The 25,242-nt window shown below is 41.5% G+C and overlaps 1 protein-coding gene across 6 annotated transcripts in view; it reads left to right on the top strand.

The window, feature by feature from the left end:
• The window catches only part of PNPLA4 (patatin like phospholipase domain containing 4), a 47,484-nt gene that overhangs the window by 6,474 nt on the left and 15,768 nt on the right, over positions 1–25,242 (top strand). For 5 of the 6 annotated variants that reach the window (XM_039483304.1, XM_039483294.1, XM_039483277.1 and 2 more), the window contains exons 4-6: positions 6,830–7,014; positions 13,790–13,884; positions 14,068–14,203. In XM_039483304.1, the coding sequence (XP_039339238.1) occupies positions 6,830–7,014; positions 13,790–13,884; positions 14,068–14,203 (416 nt within the window). The remainder of the gene's footprint in view (positions 1–6,829; positions 7,015–13,789; positions 13,885–14,067; positions 14,204–25,242) is intronic. The other variant, XM_039483319.1, reaches the window with a different exon arrangement.

Genomic DNA, 25,242 nt, shown 5'->3' with positions numbered 1-25,242 from the left:
AGTCTGTATCATTTTTTATATTTATTTTTCTACATCCTTGCACTTCAAAAATCATTGATGTCACCATTTCAGTACACACTAGGCTTAGATTATCTCTTACATATGTAGGTAGTACCAAAAAAAGCTTCTCTGATTTCAGAACAAATCTTAATTTTGCTCTCTCCCTGTTACATTTTCTTCTTAAAATACACTTTCTATGGCATTTATTTTGTCTTTGTATTTGTCTTTGTCTCTCAGCAATTCTATATAAAATATTCATATATATTCTCCAGTTACTTTTCTCACATATCACTTAATTTGCTTGTTATACAACTAATTGGTTTACAGTATATCTCATCTTTCTTGAAATAGACATCTATTATTTTGTAAATTACAGTTTCACACTGGTGCTTTGTGCCACAGAGAATAAAGCTCTGTGAATTAAATATGACAGTTATAAATAAGTTAGTTCTATATAGGGAAAAATATAGATTAAATATATAGATAATTATCACACAGTCTTCTTGATTTCTTCCTGTCATTAAAATCAGAACCAGTAGACAAACAGGGTGAAATCCTGGCACCAAAGTCAATTTGAATTTTGCCATTAATTTCAATGGAGCTAGGATTCCATCTATGGTTTCCATATAGGAAATGAGAACAACCAGAGTAGTTAAACTGAAATTTTTTTGGGGGTGTGGGAGGACCCTCAGGGTTTTTTTGGTAATATTGCTGTGTGTTGTTAAATAGCTGCTCCGTCCTGCCAGGGAGGAGGGGTCTGTACAGCTGTATTCATTGTGGATTAAGTGATACTTCTGTATATTCCCACACAAAAAAATTAGAGACAAGGTAGGAAGTGGTTTTTTTTCAGTGAATTGCAATTAACATCATCTAAATGATACACTTTTTTTTTGTAAAGAAAGTCTTATGCTTTCAACAGAAAATCTCCCATACATTAATGATTAATTTCTGTGCTACCTGATAGATGGATGGAAGAGATTCAGCGTAGAAGTTTTTCAATGTATAAAATGTATCAAACTGTTTCTTGATAGTGGATTGATGCTTTTCATAATTTTCTACAGGAGCTTTTTAGGTATTTTTAAAACTGTATACAGAGAGGAAATCTTTCTCCTCTTCCTGCTTTTAATCCATACTAAATGAAGGAAGCATAAAGGATTTAACCTTCTGTTAGGGCATTGTTTCTCAAACTGGGGTCGCTGCTTGAGTAGGGAAAGCTCCTGGCGGGCCAGGCCAATTTGTTTACCTGTCCCATCAGCAGGTCCTGCCGATTGCAGCTCCCACTGGACGCGGTTTGCCACTGCAGGCCAATGGGGGCTGCTGGAAGCAGCGGCCAGTAAGTCCCTCGGCCCACGCCGCTTCCTGCAGCCCCCATTGGCCCAGAGCAGCGAACTGTGGCCAGTGGGAGCCACGATCAGCCGGACCTGTGGACGGGGCAGGTAAACAAACCAGCCTGGCCCGCCGGGGGCTTTCCCTACACAAGCGGTGACCCCAGTTTGTTAGGGGCTTCTCTTTCAAAATGCTTTATTCTTCTGGTCATTCATCACATCACCATATGAAGCCACCTGAACCTATACTGTACACATGGGATGTGTTAGAGGCATGCAAACTAAATTTGGGAAAACAAGGAGTCTTAATGCCTAGAGAATTCAAATATTCCTTCAGGTAATGAGGATCAAACAAATCTGTCCATAGTGACTGTGTAACTGTGACATTGCACCCCATATTCTTCATAGTGATATTATTATAATTATGATGTATTTTATGCAAGATAAGTCATGTGAGATGTCATTGGAAAGGTTATGATCTGCTGAATATGATTATCCTATTTGTATGCATGTGTCATTTTTGTACCTGAAGTTAGGAATATTGACTATGTATCTGTATTACAAAAGTGTTTATACCTGGGGAACGCTCACTAGGCTAGAGGTTCTCAGTCTAGATGGTCCATTCAGGTTAATGAGCCATTAGGAGAAAACAGTAGGCCTTAGAAGAAGCTTATCTCCCACGTGGGGTCTTCCTAAGGACGCTACAAATAGCCTCTGAGTGATTGCTGCTGTGACACTACAGGGACATGTGACCAGGTCACCTGGTGCTGGTCTGAATCTTGGGATAACACTGCTCTACAGCCAAAATGCTTCTGAAATAAATGTAGTCAAACTTTACTAATTCTGGGTCACTGAGAACGAAAATGATGCTTAAAATTGTTGATTGGCTCTAGTTTTCAAGTTATGCTATTGGGTCAGTATATACGACCCTTGACTTGGGAATAGCAGAGGATAAGTGAGTTATAAAGGGAAGGGATCTCAATTTAAACCAGAAATGACTAAAATACATCTTTGACTGGATCTATGAATAAATCTATGACTGGGTTTGGACAGTACTTGCTTTTTAGGCAAAACAATGAATGATGCAATCTGAAGCTGGTATTGCGTCATACATGATATGAATTGCATCATGTTATTCCTAGAAGTCATGGATGATGCAATCATAACGAAGCTTACATCACTCTGCTGAACAAATTGCCCTATATCAGCTCTAGAAATCATACAGTGTCGTGCTCTCTTATTTGTGAGTGTTTGATTTTGCAAAGGGACACATTTCTGTTTAGCCAAAGTGAGCAGAGATGCCTCGTACTTGTGTGAACAGTGCAGATAACTTCTGCTATGTTTGTGGTGAAGTGACTTTTGCATCACAAAAGCGCAGTATAAGCACTATGTTTAAGAAAGCCTGTCACCTTTATTTTGGCTGCAAAATTGGAGATCAGGACAAGAGGTGGGCCCCACACATATGCTGCAACAAATCTTCGCCAGTGGTTGAACAGGAAAAGGAAATCTATGCCTTTTGCAGTGCCAATGATTTGGAGAGAGCCAACAGATCATACCAGCAATTGTTACTTCTGCATGGTGCCTCCAGTTGGGAAAGGTGTGTCAAAGAAGAAAAAGTGGACTGTGCATTATCCAAACATTCCATCAGCTATACGCCCAGTACCCCACGGAGAAGGACTGCCAGTTCCTGATGCACGAGAATCATTCTCACTTGAGTCAGGCGAGGAAGAGGATGAAACTTCTGGTCCTGAACCATCAATGTCACAGGACCCACATTTTCTCCCATCCTCCTCCTCTGAAGCACACCTCATAACACAAGGTGAACTGAATGACCTTGTCAGGGATTTGGAACTACCCAAGAGTAAGGCAGAGTGTTACATAAACAGGACAGGTGAAATATTATCATGTAAAGCAACCATAAACACATGAAAAGACCTAGGTTTACAATTTATGATTAAAACTCTACTATCTACACAATATACATAGACATAAAATGTAAAAACTTACATAACTTAGAAACAGTAGCCAATCAGTTGTTTTATTGGTCATATTTGAATTCAGCACATCAAAATACATAATAAATAGCACATTTTATCTCTGAAGCAGACGACTTCTCAAAAATTGTAGACCAGTGATATCAGTATTTTTCCACTGACTGGTGTGGGAACCAAGCTTTGAAACAAAGGGTTCCCACCATATGCAAAAGCTATATAAGGCAGTGGAGTGACATTATCATGGTTCTTCACTGACTCCCCACCCAGAGTGTCTCTTGGAAACACCTGAGGAACCAAGACTGAACTGGGGGAACTGCTGGACCAGTCTAAAGGGTTTTTAGTCTGTGAATGGAACACCTGGAGATTCGAAACTGTAAGCTAGTGCAGCTTTCCCCTTAAACGGCAGCCTGCTTGTACCCTCACTTAGGGTGAGAATTTGCTATTCATGTCTGATCTATGTAGTACATCAAGCTTAGTTTGCGGTTTTTGTTTATTTGCCAGGTAATCTGCTTTGAACTGTTTTATGATACCTTTAATCACTTAAAATCTGTCTTTTGTAGTTAAACTTCTTTTTGCTTTATTTAAAACCAGTGTGGGGAAGTCATAACTGGGGCAGAAAACTGTTGTGTATTCCTCTCCACACTGAGGGAGGGGATGAATTTCATGAGCCTACGCTGTACAGTTTCCTGTGCAGCACAAGACGGTGTTATTTTGGGTTTATGCTCCAGAGGGGGTGTGTGCCTTAGTAGCTTGGAAGTTCCCTAGCTGGAGCCTTCCCATGCAGGATCTGGACACAGCATCTGCATGTAACTGTAGGTGGGTATGTACCTACCTATATGTGTGCTGGTGAAAGTGCAGGCTGGTCACAGCAGCACAGTGTAAAGGGAGCCTAGGCTGGTGGGTTGGGGGGCTCAGTGGTACCCCAGTTCCAGGTGCTACCCCAGGGGGACTCCATCACAGTAACTTTATGTGAACATATGTTTGAGAAGAACACTGAGGTTTAACAACCTTATTATTGTAGTAACATTGGCATGCCTTGGCACCCTCAACTAAATTTACCTTTAAAATACAATATATTCAAAGAGAATTAATTTTATAGCTTTTATTTTTGCATGATTTACAAGTCCAGTCCAAAACACACAGAAGAAGTTGCATGAAATACGTGGATTATATAGAGAAAAATTAAGCTAATTACTGGGTTTTGGTAGTGCGAAGAGGAAGATAATTTACAAAGGAAATTTTAAAGATACAGTTAATTAGAGTAACAGATCTATTCTCATTAGGCATTCATCTAGACCTTTGTGTTTTAGGAGCTAATGGTATCTTGAGGCTGAGAGAATAACACGAACAATATGGTCTGGCTTTGTTCTCCATCGCCTTTTAACACTCATTTCTTAACCCTTTGCTGAAGGTCTCAGATCATAAGGGATAGGCCTTCTGTTACGTACTTAGCTTATTTTTTGATTGTTTATTTTAACTATCTTCTATACAGTATATAGCTTTTATGATCAGCAATAAGCAGAATCTTGCAAGTTTCTGGAGGTATGTAAGAAGTTAGATCTTTAGGGTTTTGTCTACTCGAGATGACTTCAGGGGAAAAAAAAATTCTCTAATATTGCCACAGGTTCAGTTGAGCCCATGGTAACATTGGAGGAAATTTTGTTTTTAAAATTTTCTTGTATAAGCACAGCTTTTGAATTTAAAAGATCTAATGACATTGCTTTGGACACTTGTCCTCCCTAAACCTGAGAGTAGACTCAATCCTGTAAGAGATTTCAAATTCCTTTAAAAACAACGAGGAGTCTGGTGGCATCTTAAAGACTAACAGATTTATTTGGGCATAAGCTTTTGTGGTAAAAAAAACTCCCACTTCTTCAGATGCATTGTGGGTTTTTTACCCATGAAAGCTTATGCTCAAATAAATCTGTTAGTTTTTAAGGTGCCACCAGACTCCTTGTTTTTGTAGTTACAGACTAACATGGCTACAACTCTGATACTCAGATTCCTTTGTTACATATTGGGCAATTGAGCTCTAGTTAACTCCATGTTTAATATTAAGTGCTCTAGATGCCATGCTAAGCCATTTTTCTTTAAGGTAGGCAAATGCCTCGATCCTGTAAACACTTATGTACTTGCTTAACTTCACTGCCGTGAGTAGTCCCATTGAAATCAATGAGCAGCCACGTATGTACCCTCCTTTCTCCCAATTCCATGTGAAATTCTAAATCTTATAAGAAATATAAATTAATATAAGGCACCCTGTCTCTCATACCTCCACTATTTCTGCAGAAATCCAAAGTAATATATCTGGGCACAACAGGGAAGTTAAAAATTAAATTTCAGCTTAATTTTCCCTTTTTACATTTTGTTAGTTTAAATTCGATCAGGGATCGGCAACCTTTGGCACACGGCCCGTCAGGGAAATCTGCTGGCGGGCCGGAACATGTTGTTTACCTGCAGTGTCTGCAGGTTCAGCTGATTGCAGCTCCCACTGGCCGCTGTTCAATGTCCCAGGCCAATGGGGCTGCGGGAAGTGGCGTGGGCCGAGGGATGTGCTGACTGCCACTTCCCGCAGCCGCAATTGGCCTGGAACAGCGAACTGTGGCCAGTGGGAGCTGCGATTGGCTGAACCTGTGGACTCTGCAGGTAAACAAACCGTCCTAGCCCGCCAGCGGATTTCCCTTACGGGCTGCATGCCAAAGGTTGCCGATCCCTGAATTAGACCCTTAGCTCCTTTAAAGCGCATGTGGTGGATTTTGTTTTATTTTTATATAATTATAGTTTGTCTCTCTTTTGTGTCGTCTTATGATTGCAACTATAACGTGTTTTCCTTTCTCTGAATAAGAAATGCCTTTTATATAAATTTGTCTCTGCATTATTAGATGCTGATGGTAGCATTTCTAAAGTAAATTAATTCCAATAATGAAAGGGAAAAAGTGTTTTTCTAAGAGGACTATTTTAGAGTCAGTACTGCACATTTAAAGAGAATATGATGACCAGATGTAATTATCTACAATTCTGAGCAATTTTAACTTTCTGAGCCAGCAGCAAAATGGTTTTAAACTGTACCAATCCATCAAACAGTTCTGGAAAATGACTAGAATCATTGATTTTTTTTTTTTTAGTTGTCTTTACTAAGTCCCCAGATATGGGAAACCTTATCTACTCAATATACAGTGTTAAACTTTTTAATTTAACAGAGGAATACAACATTTATAAAAACACTTTATTAATATTTTATTGTGGATAAAAATAATTTTCCACTTGGAACAATAGAAATGGAGCAGTATTTGACTAAGCAGCATTTTGAATACAATTGCCCTGAAGTTCAAAGATGCTGTGGACCTACAAGCTCCTGTTGAATTAATTGGGGGTTGAAGATGCTCATCTCCTTTGAAAACAAGCCAGCTGTTTTTAGATATTGTGCTTGTGTGTGTTATATAGCAAAAAATAAATGTGTTAAAGCATTTAACTGATCCATCTCCTGATGGCAAAATTTTGTTTCCACAGCAAAAATGAAACATCTCAACCTATCATTTGCAGCTTGTGGGTTTCTGGGTATATACCACTTGGGGGCAGCATCTGCTCTTTGCAGACATGGTAAGAAGTTACTGAAGGTTGTGAAGGCTTTTGCAGGAGCTTCTGCAGGATCACTGGTTGCCACAGTTCTGTTAACAATGCCAGAAAACATAGAGGTAATTGAAAAATAACTAATTCATTTAGAATGTAGTGGTTTTAAAAAAAAAACAAAAAACTTAAATTCCTGAAGTAAGGTTTTTAGGGTGGCACTATTTTTATTTGGTCAACAGTTTTTTGGGGTTTTTTGTTTTGTTGTTTTTTTTAGTTCTTGTCTAGGAGCAGAGCTCACAACTCTTTGTTTTCCCTAACAAAGAAAGTGTGTATATATTCCTCATACAGTTTTTAAAAACACTTACCAACTAATGACGTATGTGCTCAATTTACACCATAAGATATTTTAGCTGTATAATTTTAAAGTCATATATGGATGAAGATTTGTTGAGATATGTAAAGTCATACATACACGTGTGGACACACACACACTATTTGTATCCTTGTAGTTTAGGACAGTGGTTCACAACGGGGGATCTGCAGCCTCCTGGGGGGTCCATGAGCCGGTTTCAGGGGGTCCATGAGCTCCAAGCCCTGGTGCTCTGTGGAGCAGAAGCCCCGAGCCCATGGGCAGAGGTGGAGGGGAGTTCAGGGGTGCGTTGACCCCCAAACTGCAGTGCCTTACCCACAGCAGGGCAGTTCCGGCGGCAGCTCCACACACCCCTCTTCCCCACCTTCCAAAGCCTCGCCTTCTGGCCAGGTTGGTGATTGGAAGCTGGAGCTGGGCAGTGCAGGGTGGCTGCTGCTCTGACAGGTTTCATGGAGGAGGCAGTGTAGCGGTCCCTCATCTCCTCCTCTTGGTGCCCAGGGCTATGGCTGATCCTCAGCTCCCAGCCCCTTTTGACTGCTTTTGCAACCAGTAAGAGCTGCCTGGGCATGGGGACCTGGTTCCGCAGAGCCTTTGGGGAGCAGTGACCACATGGGGGGTGGTGTCTCCTGGCACAGCCCCTAGCTGCTCTTCTCCCTGCACCCTGAGCTCTGCCCCCCACCTGTACACAGCCCCTAGGATCCCTCTTCCTGCACCCTGAGTGGTTTTCACATTTTTTGAGCTGAATCCCTCACCCTTTGAGTTATAATTTTTGGTTGCGTCTCCCCCAACCCAGATAAGCTGGGTGGTCTGCTGAGGTTAGTCGGGGTGTAGAGGTGGCGCTCCCTTTCCGATCCCTGCTGTGCGGAGCTGGCCCAAGCCCTGCCGGCCCTGCCCCACCCCCACCCCAATAGAAGTCAAACTACACCTATGCCCGCCGTCCTCGCACAGGGGCCGGAGCCCTGACACCCTGTAGGGCAGAAGCCCAGAGGAGGGCCCCCCAGCGCCTGAAACCCAGCGCCCCCAAATCCTCACCACCACCACCTGGGCTCTGGAGTTTTTATAGCATGTTGGGGTGGGAGGAGGAGGCTCAAAAAGAAAAAGGTTGAGAACCCTGGATTTAGAAGACAGTATGAGGGAAGTGATGAGTGAGGGACAGTATGAGGGAAGTGGTGAGTGAGATTTGTGCTGGTGATATGATTAATTTATTAAAGTTTGCTGTAGAGAAGTAATCAGTTTCTGTCCTAGGCTAGTAGTTACAGCCAACTGCTGACACTGTTCAGTAAACTTGCACTGCTGTCCTTTTAAGGAAGGAGATATAAGGAACAGACAGGTGCTTTCTTACTTGACTGATATTAACACGTACAGTTATAGGCTTTGATTCTCTATTTTGTCCAAGATCTGATTGGGTGGAGCAAAGGGTGGAGAAGTGGGGGTATGTTTGCAGGAAGCCGGTTGTTGCTTTCCGATTCAGTGCCACGTGGCCCTGCACAGTTTGGGGCTGTCCCTGTGAACTTATGCCAATGGAGGATGATGCATAGCAGAGCTCTGCTCTGCCATTCCCCTTACCTGTCCCACCCAGGCTTCTCCCCCCCCAAAAAATATCCCCTCCTCCTTATGCTGGAAGTGGGGCAGGAGACAGTGAAGCAGCAGAGCTGTCTGGTGGAGAGTTCTTTGCAACAGCAGTTCTCCACTGCTACCTCGGCTGGTTGAAGGCCACTTTGCACTTCTTATGGAGCCAATGTCAGCTAATCAAGGCCAGCCGTAGGTGTTTAACTACTGTGTAGACATACCTAAAAGGGTTTAGTTTTCAATACACATAACTTCCAACAAAGGATTTTGCCTCTCTTACTTCTTTGTGAAATGACTGAATACAGCATTGAAGAAGACCAGACCTTGCTAAACATTGAAATATTTAACATTTAATATCAATGTGTTAGGCAATGATAAAACATCAATTTTGATATTATCACGAAAATATTATTTGAGGGATCAGATGGAAAATAAACTCTGTGTCACAGTCTCTTGGTTTTCCCATCTTGTCACCACGTTTGGGGCCTGAACAAGGGCTATTTGTCTGAAGCTCTAGTCAGCAAAGAGGGGTATGGCATTGGCCGACTACAAAAATCAGATAGATGAAATAGTAAAATTGATATCTTCCTCCTTCTTAAAGAGGCTTTCCTGTCTTTTATTAATAAGATGCACAAGCTAGGGGTCCTGTTGAACTGAGACTGAAAAAGTTGCTCACCAAGGGCGAGTGGAAAACTAGGATGCATAAATTAGCTGAGATTAGCTAGGTCCATTTCTCTCTTCTGTTGACTGGAACTTCTTCCGTCTGGCCTCTTTCCTTTGACTGGTATCAATTTCAATTATCTCACACACCCTGCCTCCAGCCTCTGTTCTCTTTATCCAGTGGGCAGAATAGTGGATACACTTACTTGCCCAGATAGCATTTCTGTTTATACTGGGCTTCTGGGCAATAGGGTTTTTCTCCAGCCTGGCCCTTTTTATAGGTTAAGATGTAGGAAAAGTTTTGGTTTTGCTCTTTTATTAGAGTAAAGCACATATTACATTGTCTGATTTTAATGAAGTTTGGCATGTATGAAATCGTATGAACTAGAGAACACTATTTGAGCTCTCTAGCCTTTCTTTACATTTTTTAAATTAACTTTTTCATCATTCTGTTTCTGTTGCACTAATGAAAAATTATGTGGACAAAATAATACAATAAAACCTCAGAGTTATGAACACCAGAGTTATGAACTGACCAGTCAAGCACACACCTCATTTGTAACCAGAAGTACGCGATCAGGCAGCAGCAGAGACAAAAAATAAGGCAAATACAGTACAGTCCTGTATTAAACATAAACTACTAAGAAATAAAGGCAAAGGAGCATTTTTCTTTTGCATAGTAAAGTTTTAAAGCTGTATTAAGTTGTAAACTTTTGAAAGAACAACCATAACATTTTGTTCAGAATTACAAACATTTCAGAGTTACGAGCAACCTCCATTCCTGAGATGTTCATAACTCTGAGGTTCTATTGTATCTCTTAGGCTTGGTCCTCACTGGGTGGGGGGGAGAAGAGGATCGATCTAAGATATGCAACTTCAGCTACGAGAATAGTGTAGCTGAAGTCGACGTATCTTCAATTGAATTTAAATTACTTACTTCGTGTCCTCGCGGCGCTGAATCGATAGCTGTGGCTCCCCCGTTGACTTTGTTTCCGCCTCTTGCACTGCTGGAGTTCAGCAGTTGACGGGAGAACAATCAGGGATCGATTTATCGTGTCTACACTACACACGATAAATCGATCCCCGATCTATCGCTACCCACCGATCTGGCGGGTAGTGTAGATGTACCCTTAATTCCTGTGGATGTTACCCAAAGACATTTCAGTCTTGTGGATAGAATGTGTTTCATTCAAATGTACTTCTATTGAAATTTCTATTCAACTTTTCTGTCACTGTAATTCTATATTCTTACCATTAGCAAAAAAATTCCATCTGAGCCAAAACATGAACAAAGAATGTTACAGAGAAAATTCCAACATAGCCATATTTGGTATCCATAAAAGCAACTTTGTTAGAAAAGTTAGTTTTTTTTTCAAATATGGCTAAGTTAGACAAATCATAATTAGGACTCTCTCCCACCCCTGTTTTCAGAGCTCTTGTGTGGGTTTCTGAATCTGAGAGGAGAGTCCAAAAGTGAGGTGAGCTGTAATTAGTGCTTGGTGAATAATGGATTTTTTCGGTTTTCTGTAAAATTAAAAAAATAAAATAAAGTTTTGTTTTGTGTTGAACTGAAAATATTTTTTGAAAACTTCTTACAAATCAAAACATTTCAGGAATGTCAAAACAAAACATTTTTACCCCAAAACTTTCATTTTGACTTTCAGGCTTTTTGATTAAAACAAAGGAAAGGAGGACTAGATTCACAACATGGGTTAGTGAAGAAGTGGTGGCTCAGCTCCCTTGTAAGCTTTAGCCCAGTGGTTTGGGCATTCACTTGGCATGTGTGAGGTGCCGAATGTGATTTTCAAAAGTGCCCGAGCAGGTTAGGCACTTAACTTCCATTACGTTCTGCATCTTTAGGCATATCAATACTAAGTCACTTTTGAAAATGGAACTTAGGCTCCTAAGTCACACTGATGCTTTTAAATATTTTAACTAATATCTCATTACCATAACTTTGAGTAGTTGTAAAAGGGAGATGTTCTTTTTGATGGCAAAAGTGAATAATTCTTATTATGAATAGATCCTGTCATACAAAACAATAGCCTATAATACTGAATTCACATAGTGTGTCCACACTTATTCACTTGAAATGAACAGGTGATTTGGAATTGGTAATACTCTATGGAGCCTAGTTTATGTCAGTAGTTCCTGTCTGATGTGTGTTTGACCTATGAGAAATAAGTTGGTCTCAGACATGTTAAAGTGAAGATTTGTTTCTAGTACAAATCTAGCACAGTTAGCATTAATTCACACGTACGTTGCCAATTCATACCGAGAACCTGTAGGGAGACTAAATTTTCTTCTGTCACTTAGGTGATTGCTTAGGTGGGCCAGGTTTAAGACCCATGCAAGGGGTATGGGGAAGTTTTACTGCTGCCAATGGTATATCTCTCTTCTGTGGATAGGATGCCTTATGTTTTCAGGGCTGTCAGTCGTTACCTTTTCTGAGCACTGATTTTATACATGTAACCAAAACAAACAACAAAAATCCCTGTGACCGGATATCTCCAAATGTTGATCCAAGTCTTTATTTTTAGTTTATTTATATATTGCAACAAATTCAGTATTGCATCATGCAGGAAGCTATTAACCAAAGAACTCTAAACTATTTTCTAGACCACTCTAATGTACCTAAATGCACTTTAAGTGTTCAGTTGTACAACATGTTTCTTGAAAACCAGTTTTGAAAACTGGATTGCAGGTTCTTCAAGACACTAGAATCGGAAGAGCACTTTTCACAAAATGGTATAGGAATTCATACAAATACAGTTTTGCTAATCTCAAGCATTCAAAGTCCAAAGTTAGACCCTCTAAAAATCATTTTAAAAGCAAATAAATATTGGGTTCTTTTTATTTGCTTTCTGACAGTTGAGCTTCTAACATTTTAGGGTTCAAATTTCTAAGCTTTGATCTGCAATTATGAGGTTTGGAAACTTACTTTTTAAAAAAAAATATATATATTCTTCCCTTTATAACATGACATTAAGACCTGGAATTTTAAGAAAAACACTAGATGTTGCAAGACTTGTCAATAAAATGGTGAGAGATAGCAGTATATTAAATACTTGCAAGTAAATATGAATTTAGTATGTTGTCACAAAAACATATTTACTGTACATAAAGTAATTGTGTTCAGCAGCTTCAGAGAACTGTCCCTTAGTCAGGCCCGCCGATGGGGGATGTGGGTTAGGAGGGGGCAATTGCCCAGGGGCCCAGGCGATTTAAAAGGGCCCAGGGGCCCCTGATGGCCTTTTAAATCACCCGCGCAGGCTGCAGGGCTCCTAAGCACACATGGTGTGGTACCGACGGCAGTGAAGGCTGCCAAGCGAGCATGTGGAAGCTCTGGCCATACTGGAAGAACGCCCATTGACTGTTCTGCCCTGGGGCCTGGAATTGCTGTCGGTGGGCCTGCCCTTAGTTACATTTAAGATAGACATTATTGGGGTGTTTTTACAGGATCAGAATTATGTAATTCCTGAGGGGTAGGTAGTCTAGGCTCTGTCAAATCTCTTGTGGATTAGATGCAATATTACCTTTATTCCATTTTAAATTGCTTGTATTTAATGCAAATTGGTTCTCAGGATGTCTTTTATGTGTCCATTTTGCCTACACACTTCAGTTGTCATCAGTACTTTGTTAATTTTTCCCAGTAACTGCAGAAATTTTGCTTTTGCATCAGTGAGGAAGGAGCCTTTAAATACCTTTTCAGTCTTTGTTTTTATACAGCTGTCTTGAAATACCTCATCTATATTTTTATTGTTTAAGTGAATTTTAAGACATCACTTTCCATTGAAATGCCCTGATATAAAAGCTAACTTCCGCAATCATACATGTTAGTGGATTCCTCGTCTAATGGGTGATATTCATAGAAAATAAACTGCAGACCTTTGGGATTTTTTCTTTCACCTGATCTATATCACCCATTTTTATATATATATCACACCCATTTTATATATAATATATAAAATGTATGCTGTTTATTTTCTATGAATATATAAATATATAAAACTTTCTCTTACCTTATTTCCCATGTGGTGTACACAAGTGAGATGGTGTGGTGTGGAGAAGTAATTCATTTATCTTATCCACATATGCTTTATCTGTAATGGGACATGAGCAAACATAGACTTCATCAGTTATCTTGTAACTCCTTTTTGGTAAAGTAAACTCTCATCAATTAATATGCTATGGGTAAAGCATTACACTACAATTATTTATAATTAACATTTTGTGTAATTCAGGTGGACATGGTTTTTAATAATTACAGAACCTTTCATACGAAGCATTTTAATTTTCAGGAATGCGAGGCGTTTACCTATAAGTTCGCAGAGGAAATTAGAAAACTGTACTTTGGTGCAGTGACACCAGGTTATGATTTCATGACAAGACTTAGGTACGTATCTTAATGTACTTTTGTAAGTCCAGTTCTATATAAAGCTCAAAATTAGTGAAAATAGTGAGGAAGTATAGAAGGCTATTTGTACTATGGAAAGCTCAGCTTTCTTCTGCTTCTGAAATATTTATAAGCTGTTCAGTAATTAATGGTGAATAATGGTAATCGTTTTCTTTATTATAGGGCAGGTATAGAGTCTTTTCTTCCTTCTAATGCTCATGAGATAGCAGAGAATCGTCTCTATGTATCAATCACCAACACTAAAAATGGAAAAAATTATTTGGTTTCAAATTTTGCCTCCAGGGAGGACCTCATTAAGGTAACAAAGTTGCATATCACTTCTGTAAATGAAAATGCATGCCTGTCTCCCAAAGTCTGTAACATCTTTTTTTTTTTAATTAATTGGATTAAATCCTGTTCCTTTTACTCATTTGAGTAATCTCACTGACTTCAGTGGGACGGCCCACATAACCAAGGCAAGCAAAAATATAGTGGCACAGCAGCACCACTATAGTTAAGGTTGTGTCACAACTTCTGTTTAAAGGTCAATGTTTTTAAGTCTTCTAAAATCAACATGCTTAATCAGATTCTGTTCAAATGTGGTGTGCCTCATGATGGTGCAGGATAAGGCTAGTTGCCCAAATTTGGGCTAGAAGTTCCAGAGATACAAACCCTGAAAAAACTAGCCATTTTTCAAAAAGTTTCCAGGTACTATGTTTTTGTACAGAGCAGGAGCTCAAACTATTGATGTGATGCAGATCAAATGGTCTCAGTCTGTTGAGTTTTACCTAAAGTTGTGCACAATACCCACTTAATCTTTGAGACCCAAACTGAGAACAGTATTTAAGAAAATGTACATTATTTACAGAATGCATGCAACAATACAGAAAAATACCTACAAGATTTACATTCCTGCCATTTACTCAACTCTAGTACATAAGAATGGCCATATTGGGTCAGACTAATGGTCCATCTAACACAGTATCAAGTCTCTGTCAGTGGCCAGTGCCAGGTGCTTCAGAGGGAATGAACATAACAGAGCAATTTATCAAGTGATCCATCTCCTGCCATCCAGTGCTATCTTCTGGCAGTCAGAGGTTTAGGGACACCCATAACATGGGGTTGCATCCCTGCACATCTTGGCTAATAGCCATTGAGAAATGTATCCTCCATGAACTCACCTAATTCTTTTTTAAACCCAGTTATAGTTTTGGCCTTCACAACAACCCATGACAATGACTTACACAGGTTGACTGTGCATTATGGGAACAAGTTTGTTTTAAACCTGATGCCTCTTAGTTTCATCAGGTGACCCCTAGTTTATGTGTTTTGTGAAGGCATAAATAATATTTTCCTATTCACTGCCTTCATACCATTCATGATTTTATACACATCAAATATATCACTCCTTAGTCTTTTTTTCCTGAGATGAACAGTCACAGTCCTTTTAATCTCTCCTTGTATGGAACTGCTCCATATCCCTAATGATTTCTGTTGGCCTTCTCTGTACTTTTTCAAATTTTAATATATCTTTTTGGAGATGGGACAACCATAATTGCACTCATTATTTAGGTGTGGACATACCATGAATTTCTATAGCGGAATTATGATATTTCTGTTTTTATTATTTATCACTTTCTAATGGTTCCTAACAAGTTTAGGTTTTTTGACTAGTGCTGCACATTGAGCGGGTGTTTTCAGAGAACTATTCACAGTGACTGACAAGATCTTTCTTGGGTAGTAACAGCTAATTTAGAGCCGATCATTTTGTATGGGTGGAGGGATAGCTCAGTGGGTTGAGCATTGGCCTGCTAAACCCAGGGTTGTGAGTTCAATCCTTGAGGGGGCCACTTAGGGATTTGGGGTAAAAATCAGTACTTGGTCCCGTTAGTGAAGGCAGGGGGCTGCACTCAATGACCCTTCAAGGTCCCTTCCAGTTCTAGGAGATAGGTATATCTCCAATTATGATGATGATGATGATGATGATGTGTAGTTGGGATTATTTTTTCCAATGTGCAGTACTTTTCACTTATCAACACTGTGGGTACGTCTACGCTACGGGACTATTCCGAATTTGCATAAACCGGTTTTGTAAAACAGATTGTATAAAATCGAGTGCGCGCGGCCACACTAAACACATTAAATCGGTGGTGTGCGTCCACGGTCCGTGGCTAGCATCGACTTCTGGAGCGTTGCACTATGGGTAGCTATTCCGTAGCTATCCCATAGTTCCCGCAGCCTCCCCCGCCACTTGGAATTTCCGGGTTGAGATCCCAGTGCCTGATGGGGCAAAAATCATTGTCGCGGGTGGTGCTGGGCAAATGTCGTCAGTCACTCCTTCCTCTGGGAAAGCAACGGCAGACAAGCATTTCGCGGCTTTTTTCCCTGGATTGCCCTGGCAGATGCCATAGGATGGCAATCATGGAGCCTGTTTTGCCTTTTGTGACTGTCACCGTATGTGTACTAGATGCCGCTGACAGAGGCGATTCAGCAGCGCTACACAGCAGCATGCTTTTGCTTTTGCATGACAGCAGAGATGGTTACCAGTCATACTGCACCATCTACCAATCCATAAATTGGTAAAAAGATGAGCATGGCTACCAGTCGTTTTGCACCATTTGCTGCTGTCATAAGTGCCCCTGGCTGCTCTTAGCCAGGGCGCAAAGTTAAAATTGGGAATGACTCTCAGAGTCAATCCCTCCTTTTTGGTATCTAAAAATAGAATCAGTCCTGCCTAGAATATGGGCAAGTGTACTAGAGAGCCACTGTATCAGAGAGCACAGCTGCTCTGTGTCAGATCCTGCAGAAATTATGAGCTGTATGCTATTCACAGGGGGTGCTCCTGCAACAACCCCACCTGTTAATTCCGTTCTTCCCCCAGCCTTCCTGGGCTACTGTAGCATTGTCCCCCCACTTGTGTGATGAAGTAGTAAAGAATGCAGGAATAAGACACACTGACTTGTTAGTGAGAAATGAGTGGAAGGCAGCCTCCAGCTGCTATGATAGTCCAGACAGGATAGTAAGGAGTGTGGAGCAGAGGAGCCCAGCATAGTCTAGGGGCAATTGAATCTTTTTTTTACACATGAAGGGTGGGGGCTGACAGAGCTCAGCCCCCTGTTGCTATGACGATGATGGTTATCAGCCATACTGTACCATCTACCAGGAAAAATTAGGGCCAGACACCCTTGATAGACCTCACCGATGCTAGTCTGCATGGTTACCAGTCCTTTTGCACTGCCCCATGTGCCAATAGGCTGATGACGAGGACGGATACCAGTCGTATTGCACCATCAGCCACCCATGGCGGGGGGGAGCAAGGATGTTGGTGTTGAGTGCTGCAGCATTGGGTCTATCTGCAGCATTCAGTAAAGATAGGGTGACATGTTAAAGAGTCAAGAGAGGATTGTTTTCCCTTTCACTTCTGGGGGTGGGTGGGGGGGTGCGTAAATTGCCGAGCTATGCCCTGACCCACCGCGGACACTGTGTTTGACCCTAGAAGCATTTGGAGCTCAGCCAAGAATGCAAATACTTTTCGGAGACTGCAGGAACTGTGGGATAGCTTGAGTCCTCCAGTCCATGAGCGTCCATTTGATTCTTTGCCTTTCCGTTACGTTTGTCACGCAGCAGTGCGCTGAGCCCCTGCTATGGCGTCTGTCTGGAGATTTTTTTAAAATGATTTTGAATTTCGTCTTTTGTAACGGAGTGCTGATAGAACAGATTTGCCTGCCCTTACAGCGATCACATCCGCATGGTCCACGCGGGAGCTCTTTCTTTATTTTGATTTTTAACTGCGTCGCCACACGTGCTGATCGGAGCTCCACGCTGGGCAAACAGGAAATATTCAAAAGTTCGCGGGGCTTTTCCTGTCTACCTGGCCACTGCATCCGAGTTCAGATTGCTGTCCAGAGCGGTCAGTGGTGCGCTGTGGGATACCGCCCGGAGGCCAATACCGTCGATTTGCGGCCACACTAACCCTAATCCGATATGGTAATTCCGATACTAGTGCTACTCCTCTCGTTAGGGAGGACTACAGAAACCGGTTTAAAGAGCCCTTTATACCGATATAAAGGACCTCTCAGTGTGGACGGGTGTGGCGTTAAATCGGTTTTACGCTCCTAAAACCGGTTTAAATGCCTAGTGTAGACCAGGCCTGAAAGTGCTTTAAAATCTGATTGGTTACTCAGGTTGCCTTGAAATTTGGTGTGTGTCATGGGGATGTAGGATAACATTGTGATCCAAATTTGGGGTCATTTGACTGAGTGGTTCCTGAGTGACAGAAACCTCCTGTCATGGGGTGAATGTACCCCATGAATGGCCCAGCTACCAAAGTATTAATACAGGCACTGCTGGTCGCTGCTGATTGGAAGCCTTGAAACACCTGGGAGGATAAAAGGGCTGGGAAGCAGAGCGGCAGAGCAGTTACCAGCGAAGTGAGCAGGCTGGACCCCCAGACCCCACTCCCCAGCGGGAGCTCGAGGGCCGGATTAAAGTGGTTGGTGGGCTGCATCTAGCCCATGGGCTGTAGTTTTCCCTCCCCGACCTTGAGGTTGTGGTGATTCATTTGGGAGACAATGATCTGCGTCTTATTCCTGATGTTCATTTCATATGTTATATTAAGAGCGGATTAAGACTGCATCAGAGATTTGTGTCCAGCAGCAGTGATTGATTTCTCTGAGTTGGCTAAGTGTCTGAGTAACTGCTACAGTGACAATATGATTAATATTAATAAGCGTTGGTAGAACATTAAATCAGGAAATTGGAGGGCTTATGGCTGACTAAAAATATTTACTAAATAATAATAATTAGAGATATACCAATCTCCTAGAACTGGAAGGGACCTTGAAAGGTCATTGAGTCCAGCCCCCTGCCTTCACTAGCAGGACCAAATACTGATTTTTGCCCCAGATCCCTAAGTGGCCCCCTCAAGGATTGAACTCACAACCCTGGGTTTAGCAGGCCAATGCTCAAACCACTGAGCTATCCCTCGTCCCGCCTTACTGTATGGCAAAGAAAAACTGCAAGCTCTGCCACCTCCCTCTTTCTCCAAGTTGGGGTACATCTGTCGGGCAGGGGTTCTCTCTTTCTCTGTCTCTCTCAAGCATAAAACTGTCAGTATTTTAGAAGAGAAATCCTGTCTGATTTCTCTCACCAGTCCTTCCAAACTCCACTGTCCAACCATTCTGAGTCATGACCTGTAATGTCTACATGTATCTGTGCAACTACAGACATAGCAGCCAGCACATGGACTGGTGTTTGAACTGTGCCATGAAGTGGCTGTGGAGCAGCACAAGAGCTAGCTGAACTATGCTTCTGGCCCACATATTCATCATTCTGGCCATGAGCAGTTGGTCCTACTCCCTGTTCATCCTCTTTATCCAGGAATTTCTGGAGCTGTCCCTCTTCATGGAGTGTGCCCCTCTCCTCTTTGGTTTTCTTAAAAGCAAGGTTCTGTTTGCACCTCCTCGGTCCTCTTCCTCCTCCTGATCGCTACTGGCTAATTGTGATACTCCGAGTCCTAGGTCAGAGGCTTGGCCCATCAGGTGAGGAAGTGCCTGCAATGGAATGAAACAGTAAATTAATTATATTGCCATTGCGGGAAGGAAGAGAATCTCCACTTTTTGCTTTCTTTCTGTACACAAGCACACAATTTGCAGCGTTTTGGAATACTTACATATCATTCCTTCATGAATTCTCATATATAGTCACTTTCTTATCTACCATTGGGAGCCTTGTGTGCGCGCACACACACTGTGGTAAGTAACATTGATTTTACTTTAAAAGAAAAAAGTTGGATCTAGCTGAGAGATGATGGATTAAAGTCATATCTCAGGAATATTTACCAGTACTGGCTTAGACTTTGTTTAATGCAAGGGAAGCTCTCTAATATTTCAGAAATACGAGAATGGGGGAAAAAAGTAATTTTCCTGGCAAGTGGCAGGGTCCCATCAGTGTACGCAAAGGACCTGGTGATTGTGAGGGGGTTCACTTGCTGCTCGAGTGCTTTCTTTTGGCCAGGCATGGTACAGCAGCTCTTTCCCCACATGGTACCTCTTCCTGGCAGTCGCTCTGTCAGTGTAGTGGTCTCTGTTGCCGCAATTTGGCCCTCCAGTTAGGTCAAGCTTTACTCCACCCTGTCTGGGTTAACAGAGAATCCAACCTAACTGTAGTCCAGTGACTTTACATCCAGTTTGCTGTCTGTCTCTGGGCTCTCTGTTCTTTATGCCCCATACCTCAATGGCTGGTAGGGGAGCCCTCCCTCTTCTCTAGGTTCCAGCTCACAGCCAAGGTCTACTCCCTCAGACTCCTTGCTGCTTCCCTGCACTCTTCTATCCCCCGGAGAGTGATTGCAGACTCTCTTCCTGCAGCCCTCTTCTGGTACAAATTTCCTGGCTTTATAATCACCACCAAGCCCCTCCCCAGCTGGGTTTCATCATCAGTTAAGCCAGGCTGTCTCTCTCAGAAGGTACTGCCAGGTATGTTAGTTAGCCTCGGGCCGACAGTAACCCCTTCAGGGCCTGTGTGGGGTACACCCCCATCACAGTGACTTAACAGCCCATCAGTGAGTGTAGTGGTTTAGTAAGCTACCGCGGGGGTCTCAGAAATTCTCTCTACCCAGAAATCTAAAACACTGTATTGAATTCCTGCTCCATAAAACATTTCCATTAGGGCTGTCAATTAATTGCAGTTAACTCATGCCATTGACTCAAAAAAATTAATTCCAATAAAAAAATTAATCGTGATTAATCGCACTGTTAACCAATAGAATACCAATTGAAATTTATTAAATATTTTTGGATGTTTTTCTGCATTTTCAAATTATATTACAACACAATACAAAGTGTACAATGCTCACTTCATATTATTTTTATTACAAATATTTGCACTGCAAAAATGATAAGCAAAAGAAATAGTATTTTTCAGTTTGCCTCATACAAGTACTATAGTGCAATCTCTTTATCGAAAAAGTGTAACTTACAAATGTAGATTTTTTGTTACATAACTGCACTCAATACCAAAACAGTGTATAACTTTAGAGCCTACAAGTCCACACAGTCCTACTTCTTGTTCAGCTAATCTCTAAGACAAACAAGTTTGTACATTTATGGGAGATACTGCTGCCTTCTTTTTGTTTACAATGCCACCTGAAAGTGAGAACAGGCATTTGCAAGGTATTTACATGCCAGATATGCTAAATATTCATATGCCCTTTCATGCTTCAGCCACCATTCCAGAGGACCTGTGTCCATACTGATGATGCTCGTTAAAAAAATAATGCGTTAATTAAATTTGTGACTGAACTCCTTGGGGGAGAATTGTATGTCCCCTGCTCTGTTTTACCCGCATTCTGCCCGAGATGTGGAGCATGCTTTTAGAAGTCTTAAAAGAGCATCACTCAGATGCGGAAACTACAGTACCCGAACCACCCAAAAAGAAAATCAACCTTCTGCTGGTGGCATCTGACTCAGATAATGAAAATGAACATGCGTTGGTCTGCACTGCTTTGGATCGTTATCAAGCAGAACACGTTATCAGCATGGACGCATGTCCTCTGGAACGGTGGTTAAAGCATGAAGGGACATATGACTGTTTAGCATATCTGGCACATAAATATCTTGCAACGCTGGCTACAACAGTGCCATGAGAACGCCTATTCTCGCTTTCAGGTGACATTGTAAACAAGAAGCAGGCAGCATTATCTCCTGCAAATTGTAACCAAACTTTTTGTCTGAGCTATTGGCTGAAGTAGGACTGAGTGGACTTGTAGGTTCTAAAGTTTTACATTGTTTTACATTCTGAATGCAATTATTTTTTGTACGTAATTCTACATTTGTAAGTTCAACTTTTATGATAAAGAGATTGCACTATTGTATTAGGTGAATTGAAAGATACTATTTCTATTGTTTTTACAGTACAAATATTTGTAATAAAAAATTAATGTAAAGTGAGCAGCGTACACTTTGTATTCTGTGTTGTAATTGAAATCAGTATATTTTAAAATGTAGAAAAAACATCCAAAATATTTAAATAAATGGTATTCTATTATTGTCTAACAGCATGATTAAGTTGAATTAATTTTTTTAATCACGGTGATTAATTGCGATTAATTTTTTTAATCATTTGACAGCCCTAATTTTCATACATCACCTTCTAGGAGTGGAACAAAAATAAGGTCTACAATTAACAAACTTTTGGATTAGAATGCAGACTGTTACTGGTGGCAGAGTAGATTCATATCAACTCCCCCTCCCCAGCCTGGAAATAGAAAATCCAGGGTGAGGCACGGCAAAAGAATGCCTGCTGCATGAAGAATCATGGCCTTCCAAGGAGAAAATAGGATGAAAAAGTACTTAAAGTAGATATTGTTATTGCTATATGGGACAATAATTTGCTACCCAAAGCATACATCTGTAGCATTGGCATTGCCAATACAACAAAAAGTTGTAATTGCAAAAATATGCAGCACTCATGCCTGTTAGTCTTTAAGGTTTTGGAAGCTTTAATTGAAAGCAAAGTTTGAAGAAAAAAAATTTCTCCTCTTGTCATCCCTTTTTGAAAGCCAATAGCAGATGGGTGGGAGTTGGTGCTATGCAAATATCTTACGTAACGCCCTCAACCTAGGGTATAAACACCCTAGCATGTAACATTCTCCTCCATAGCAATAATGTTACTGGTCCTTACCTGGAAATCCTACCCTAACAAACAAAATATTTAACCACGTGGCAATAATAATAAAAAAAACAGGGTTGACTCTTACTGTGCTGTGTATTGGTTCCCTGGCCCTGCTCTGCTTTCTCTCCAGGCTGGTTCCTGGGTTCATCCCTAAATACAGTAGGTCCTCAGAAAATTGGCCCAAAACATTTACTTTAACCCATCCTGGTGGGTAGGCTGAGTCAATGCTTGAAACTTCACAGCATGCTCCTGGAACTGTGAGTACCCTGTGGTCCCAGCTGCCACTGCACCCACCTCTCTGTCCTCCAGCTTCACAGTGAGACCCTCTGGAGGCAGGAATATGATGTGTGAGATGGAGGGCTTTGACCTGGGGAGCTGTGGTAAGCATCCTATCAAACTATTCATAGCAGGGAGATCTTTTGGGCTTGTTACCAGACCTGCTGTTTGAGTCCTTGGCCTTGCAGTACAGGATCTTCAGATGCTTGATCCATTCCCTGCACTGCACTGCAGTCAGATGGATTCCCTGCTCCACCATCCTGTGAGATTTTCTTATAAAAATGTATATTCCAAGAGCTCCTGTGAAAGTTGTGCTCCTGGATATACTCACAACAGATGTTGACTGTCAGCATGCTAGGGCACTACACATTTTCAAGTGGTGGGGCAAGGCTGAGCTGGAAGTTGAGCAGTCCATGTGGAAAAAGAAGGGTTGAACACCGAGAAAGGATATATAAACAACTGGTAGTGTCCAGTCTGTAGAGGAAACACTGGGAAGGGAAGGAAGTGAGGAGGCTGAAGGGTCAGAAGATATAGGGACAGTGAATTGTGGGAATGATGGTGGACTGTGTAAACTGGTCACCTCATAATTGGTACATTCAGACCACAAAGTATACAAATAGAGGGTGGATCGCAGGTCAACACATATCGTTACCCAGGCCCCGAGGTGAGCAGGCTAGCTCAGTTTCAGTACGCTCCTGGGCACACGTAAAAGGGGGTTGAATTTGGATGATAGTGGGATAGGGACAAAAGTCCACAGCTCGATATTTGTCAGGTTATTGGAGGTGTGGTGACGGGAACAGTTGTGAATGTATACTAGGGAGTAAAGACTTCAGAGAGATGTGTACCCAGCTTGCAGTGGGTGGCCTGGATATAGTGGGAAGGAGGCTTGTTTGGAAGAGGAAATGTGAATGGATCAGGGGCGAGATTGGGGGGAGGGATGTTGAAGTAAGGTTGGGTTGGGGGCTGGGGAAGGATAGGGGGACTGACTAGCTCAGTATGCAAATTGTGGGGCATGATATGTACAGTTGCCTAAATGGCTGCTAACTACTACCAACCACGTATCTTTTCCTGTTCAGAAAACTAGGAAATTCAGTAGCAAAAACTTATACACTTACCTTTGCTTTGCTAGCATCGCAGTAGGTGAAATCTACATGTTTGTCACTCCTTCTTCAAACCATTTACTTTCACCTACATGATTTTTTCTAGCATTATTAAAGCACATGCACAAAAAGTTATCTACACCATCTTCCTTTTGGTCCCCTGGAGCTGGCAGTAGCCAATGGGAAATATTTGCATATACTCCGGGTGCAATAAATGTGTTAGTTTTACCTGCACTAAATGGTAGAGGCAGTAGTTGTGCCTGCTTGGTAAAGGTGTGTTTCTGGGACATGAGGACATGTGGATTACTTTGAGACATCTGTGATTTTGATATGAAATCTACGTTTTGCACCCTCTGATGTGAGCAAAGGAAAGATCTGCATGTATACCTTCAGGATCCAGTATGCATCATTTCAGTGTAGAATTGCCTATGTTATATAATTAGTAGGACAAGGGTCTTACTACAAAGGATATTGTCAGTGGTGAGCTGGGATAGAAGAGCAGTCTAAGCATTTATTATCTGCATGCACTCTGGGTGAAGTGTGTAGTCTGTCCAACATAGCTGTACTGAACTCTAGAGGCAGTAGTGAGGTGTGTTTGCGAGATCTGTGGATTACTTTGAGGGATGTGACAGAGTAGTGATTGTGATATGAGAAGATTTATGTTTTGCACCCTCTTGTGTCTGAGAAAAGAGAAGAGGTGCATGTATACTTTCAGGGTGCAGTAAATCTCATTTCCAAACAGAATTAGGTAGATTATGTCACCAGCAGGGCATAAGGCTTTTATTATAAAAGATATTGTCAGCAGTGAGAGGAATATGAGAGGATTGTAATAGTGAAAATGTAAGTTGAAGTGGCATCTTATGAGTAAGTAAAAGGCATTGTAAATTGTACACGTGGATTCTTTCTAGGGTGTTGGCTAAGTATGCGAGGGTACCCCAGAATCTGGAACCGCCTATATATAATAGTGCCAAGGACCAGTATGAGGATGTGTTAGAGGATGGAGGGAAAGTGGTGTGGGCAACCTTTTATTTTTTCTTTTTGTCCTTTAATAGTGATAGATGGAATCATGTGGATGAGTGAAGGGCTTAAAAGGAGGTGAAGAACTCCTGTGGAGTTGGCAGAGTAAAGTTTTGTGTGTTAATGGGGTATATTAGGACACTGCTGAAAGAGGGCAGAGTTAAGTTTGCCTGGGAAACTTTAACTGCATTTCCTGATTTTCCTTCTCCTCAAAGCACTCCATGGTCTGGGCCTGGGATATCAAAAAGATTGTGGTCAACAGCTCCATTCCTATGACACAATGTAACTCTTGACA

Source organism: Mauremys reevesii, linkage group 1 (assembly GCF_016161935.1).
Source record: "Mauremys reevesii isolate NIE-2019 linkage group 1, ASM1616193v1, whole genome shotgun sequence".
Classification (NCBI taxonomy): domain Eukaryota; kingdom Metazoa; phylum Chordata; order Testudines; family Geoemydidae; genus Mauremys; species Mauremys reevesii.
This window is presented reverse-complemented; position numbering and strand designations above follow the sequence as displayed.